This window comes from Belonocnema kinseyi, chromosome 1 (genome assembly GCF_010883055.1).
Source record: "Belonocnema kinseyi isolate 2016_QV_RU_SX_M_011 chromosome 1, B_treatae_v1, whole genome shotgun sequence".
NCBI lineage: Eukaryota > Metazoa > Arthropoda > Insecta > Hymenoptera > Cynipidae > Belonocnema > Belonocnema kinseyi.
The window spans coordinates 57,581,733-57,587,159 of record NC_046657.1 but is presented as its reverse complement, the minus strand read 5'-3'; the positions used below and the strand labels follow the sequence as shown (position 1 = coordinate 57,587,159).

General features: G+C 34.6%; 1 protein-coding gene across 1 annotated transcript in view; it reads right to left on the bottom strand.

Annotated features, from left to right (window-relative positions):
* Nucleotides 1-5,015: 5,015 nt before the first annotated feature.
* Nucleotides 5,016-5,427, bottom strand: part of LOC117168560 (lipase 3-like) — a 9,245-nt gene continuing 8,833 nt past the window's right edge. Inside the window, exon 8 of the mRNA XM_033354310.1 lies at nt 5,016-5,416. Coding sequence (XP_033210201.1) covers nt 5,255-5,416 — 162 coding nt within the window. The 3' untranslated portion in view covers nt 5,016-5,254. The remainder of the gene's footprint in view (nt 5,417-5,427) is intronic.

Genomic DNA, 5,427 nt, shown 5'->3' with positions numbered 1-5,427 from the left:
TTGCAAAGAACAGCAATAGTCGGCCATCATTCTTACATTGCATCGACCTTGATAATGTTGCTCTTTTTGGTGAAAGTTTTGATGAAAGCGTTCGCCCATTTCTTCACTGAATGCTCCAACATTTTCTGGAAAATAATCCAAATGAGATTGGAGAAAATGTAATTTCATACTCATCAAACAACCTAATCTTTTAAAATTCTTTAACATACTAGATACAACAGTTCTAAACTTTGGATCTAGATTGTTCCCTAAAAATTTCTGTACAACATCTTTGAAAATCAACCATGCATCCTTTTCAATAGATGTCATGGTTTTGATAAAGTCATCATCTTTGATAAGTTTTCTTATATCAGGCTCAAAAAAAATACCTTCCTTAACTTTGGCATCACTTAAATGCGGAAATGTAGATCTGATATAATTGAAACATTCTCCTTCGGTATTTCGGGCTTTCACAAATTGCTTTATTAACCCTAGTTTTATATCGAGTGATGGCAATAATACTTTTTTTCTGTCAACAAGACTTTCATAAACAACATTATACTGACCAACTGTCCACTCTAATCTATCTGGCCATTTGTCCGTTATCAGGAGTAATTGGGAAGAATCATAAGTATCAACGTACTTATTTCCATTATGTAATAGTACTGTTTTCAGACTTGCTGTAGACGAATCTATGAACAGACGCCAATCCTCTGGCGTATATAAGTTTATTTTATATAAATTAATTAGTCTCTCGATATCATTACAATACGCAATCCCACTGTCCATTGAAAAGTACTTGATAAACCAAGGTCACGTATAAAATCGTCCAATCCGTCTTGGTCAAAAAATTTAGGACTTTCATCATCTGATTCTTCCCAAGAAGAATCTTCAGTTGCATTAGGATCGTCAGTATCCATTGATTTGTGAGTTGATCGGTCACTTTTGTTTTCAGAGTGACTTCTAATACCAATCTTGGCTGGTGTAACACTTTTTACCTCAGGGTAAACGATCTTCCCCAAATACTTTTTAGAAAAACCTCCTGTTTTGCATAAGCAAAAGTAACAATCAGTAGCATGATCGTTGGGCTCACGCCAAACAGGTGGTTGAATAACAGTCTGCGTCTTGGTACTTTCATCTTCCCAATTTGACAAATTTAATCTACAAGCATAACAAATTGAGGTTGGTACCCACGGTTTATCCAAATTTTTCAATGAAGTCCCATAACAGTTGAAGCATGACGTTTTTATCGAATCATTAATTGATCCACGGTATTTCTCAGTTTCATACTTTCCATAAACATGACAAAACGTATTAACATTCTCAGCGCAAGGAGTTCACGAAATGTAACCGCTAGACAGATTTCAAATACAAAAAAAATGTATTACCTACGCATCCAACCGTTAGCCCGCCACTCAAACGTGATCTCTAACACGGAAAGATTTGTAGCAAAAAACTAATTTCATCACCTACGCATAACACGTCATAAAAGCGTCGGCAGCTCAGTCAGCCAGCAAGGGATCGACGACTACTGCGCCGTAGAACGGCGCGCACATACAGCGAATGTGAACATTAGCATGCACATAGAGTGCGCAGTAGCATTCCGCGCAGTCCGCCTTCTTTTGTTTTATCAATGTGCGAAGTTTGTTTCCAAACGATTGCACGCTTTTTCGTTGGTATTTAGTGCGGGATTCTTTGTTGTATAAATCTGAACACCTCAGCGTTAATGGGTTAAAACACTAAAATAAAAAATTTCAAATTACAATATTTTTTGCACTTTTAGGTTAGAATATCTTGAAAGCCTGACGTACATGAGCAATTTTCAGCTCGGATTCGGATTAAGCGCATCGAAATCCTTCGGAAATGTTAGGTCTGGTCTCCGACTTTAAAATTTGTCGGCCTGTGTTATTTTAAGGACTTTTTTTATGGAAGACAAAGGTAAGTGAATATTATATATGATTAATAATTTGAGTAACTTAACTGAATTAGGAAAATTATGTACTGATTAAGTAAATAAAAATTCCAAACTGGAGACTTGAATTCTCACAAGAATATTTCCATTTAGAACTTACCATGTCTCAATTCAGAGTTCACTAAATTGTCCATTCTATTCCAGTCCAGTCAAATTTTGGCAAAACTTTTTCGATATTTCCAGTTACTTTTAGTTAATTCTTGCAACAATTTCCTAGAGTAAATTAAATATTTATTATAATAATAATTCTAATTTGTGACTTACAATTTTCAGGAACTAATCCTCAAGAGTTTGATTTCACTTTTCACTGTTCTCTATTAAAACCCTTCCCGGACGGGTCTTACGATGTCGTAACTCTTCACGAGCCCGGTAATAGCTTACGGTTCAAGCCTTGGCTTAACATTTCTCAATCTCTCGGTCTGACGGGTGCAGTCCCTTAAATTGGTTCGTCTTAACATTATCCGCCATCATTCAAAATTAATCAAGTACTATGAACAACTGTGCACAGAATTTTTTAATCATGAAAAAATGTCTACTTAATAATTTTCAAAATGTGCTCACTTTTAGTATTTGTATCCAAAATATCTGACTAACTAACTTCGCATTTAGCTTAAGACACTAAAAGAATGTACCAAAGGCAAATCTAATAGATTAATTCTTTTTAAAATTTGTCGAGCTCACAGACATACAGACAGAAATATAGACATCACGACAGACAGACAAGTAGACACATTCGTAAAAACCTGTTTTTCGGATTCAGGGGGTCTCAAAACGTGGACATTTGGCAAAAACTGGGGGAAGGGGTCAAATTTTACACAAATCTGATACCATCTCTGATGAGAATGTAATACCCTCCTTTTCTATACTGAGATGGAAAAATATAAATGGTTAGAGATCATGTATATCTGGGAACTCCTTTTTTCGAATCTGCACTCTTCTTTCAAGCAGCGCAACGTAAAATTAGTAACGCTAATATAGCAGTAGGATCTACAGTCTCATTAGTCCATGAGCTAAACCTCGACTCTTGGCGACCTGTTGATAATCTTTATGAAAGCCTCATAAACAGTACACTTTTGTATGGCGCTCAAATTTGGGGTCTTAGATATTGTGAAGATTAAGAAAAGGTGCATGTAAGTTTCTACAACAAAATCCTGCATGTTGCATCATGCACTCCTAAATATGCTTTAAGAATTGAAACTGGTAGCCCGCACAATGAACTCAAAATATTTAAACTCACTCTCAATTGGTTAGAAAAGCTTTACAAAATGACTGATGAAAGCTATCCTAAAATATGTTTAAAAGACGTAAAGAATTAGCTGATGGAAAGGAGGCCCAGGAAAAATATAACTGGGCCCTACAAGTAAAAAATCTCTTTGGGAAAATCAGCGCTGAGAATGTCTGGAATAGTCTCTCGGCAGATATTTTAGAAAAGAAAAAAACATCTATGATTTCTGCATATAAAAATATGCTTCATGATCTGTCCACATCTCAGGTTAAGGAAGGGCCTCCAACAATATTTAAGACAAAGAATTTTCTTAAACCTCTTACGAGTAGTAACTCAAGTTCGATGATTGAATATATACCAAACTAGGATCTCAGTTGAGGCTAAGACGGTAAAATTGTCAAAAAAACAACTTTGTTGGTGCGAAGAGCGTAAGCCAATTAGCGACGGATATCACATCTTTATTGTATGTAATGCGTTTCAAGAAGAAAGACGAATGTATGTATCTGAGAGCCATGAGGTGACTACCATTAGAAAAGAATGGTTAAGCTTATTAAATAGTACAAATGTAATGTCTATTAAATAGATAGTTCATTTCGTCAGTAGAGTCTTAAAACGTATTGAAGAATTGTAATATCTCAATTATAGACTAAGCTAAAACTCTATAACTTCTTCGTATGGATTTTTTAAAATCCCATAACAAATAAATTAATTTAATTTAAGATAGGCTTAAAGACGGATTTGAGTCATTATACTAAAGCGAAATAGAAAAATTTAATGGTGAAAAATTTGATAAGAGAGGGATTAATAAAGAAATTATCGGAAATTTTTAGAGAGACAAAAGCAAGATAAAGGTAAGAGAGCAAGTAGGAGATGGTTTCTGGTTAATGAGAGAAGTGAGGCGAGGATGTCCTCTAAGACTACTTTTATTTAATGTATCGGTATCAGATTTGGAAGAAGAAATAAGCAGAAAAGGTTAGGGAGGACTTAGGATAGGAAAGAAAAAGATATATACACTGGCATATGCAGACGATATAGTGTTTAAGGCAGATGATAAAGAAGAGATTGATTAAAGGATACTTGATTACAGGATTCGAGAAATACTTAGTAAAGAAAAAGTGGAATTTAAATGTAGTAAAGATAAAGATCAGGTTTAGGAAAGGAGGGGGAAGAAGGAAGGAATGGACGGGGAGATGGAATGGAATAAAGTTAGAGGAAGTAAAAGAGTTTAAATATATATGATATATCTTGCAAACGAATGGAGATCATAGAGCTCATATAAGAGAAAGGATAAAAAAGCATCAGGGGTATGACCGGTATTAAATTATGGAACATAGCTATGGGTATGGGAAGAAAGAATAGATATTTCGAGTTTGCCAGAAAGGTATGGAAAGGATGTAAGAGAGGAATGAAAGATAAAGGCAGCTGGCAAGAGAATGTGATCAAGATTCTAGAGGAGCATGGTTTAGGGAAAGAATCGATGAAGGAGCTATACGGTGCTAGAGGAGCGAATTAGAAAGAGTGAAAGAATGCATGTGAAAAAAAATGGCAAAATGGAGGTGCAAGAAAGTTGAAAGAAAGAAGAACCGAATGTCGCTTAGACAAGAGGCGTAAAGATTGTGAGGAATGGTTATGTAATTGCATAAGTAGACTAAGATGCGGTTTTGTTATCTCTATCTCTCTGGCTTGCACTCTCGCTCTTGATCGCTCGCTAGTTTGATAACGCATCCTACATTGCGCTATCGCAGGATATAGAAATAAGGATCTGGATATAAGATTTTCTGTAAATAGTTATAAACAATTGTTAATAGTTAGAATAAGATTTAATAAAAATATTTAGGTGGAAACATTGTAAGGAACGGAAGTCATGGAAACCCTCAGGGGAAACATTATGAATAAAAAAGAAGCTACAACACCTGAATATTAAAAGTTTAATTTGTCAAAAATACTAAAATTTAACACTACTTGTTTCATATACAATTGATTTGTAATGGATGTAATTGAAATACATTTTCATAGCTCTACATTAATTCAAATAATTCCTTAAATAATTTAAAGTCCATGAATGATGTTTATAGTTCTTAAGATTGTTCTTGGTTATATGTTTCCATTAAATCCACGGCACGTTCATAACAAAGTTTGTTGATATTAAGGCCAAGCATTAAATCATAATGATTTAGTTTTCCAGGTACAAGATAAGCATCGACGATATTCGGAAGTCTTCCTTTAAGTAAATCTACATCCTAAAATAAAA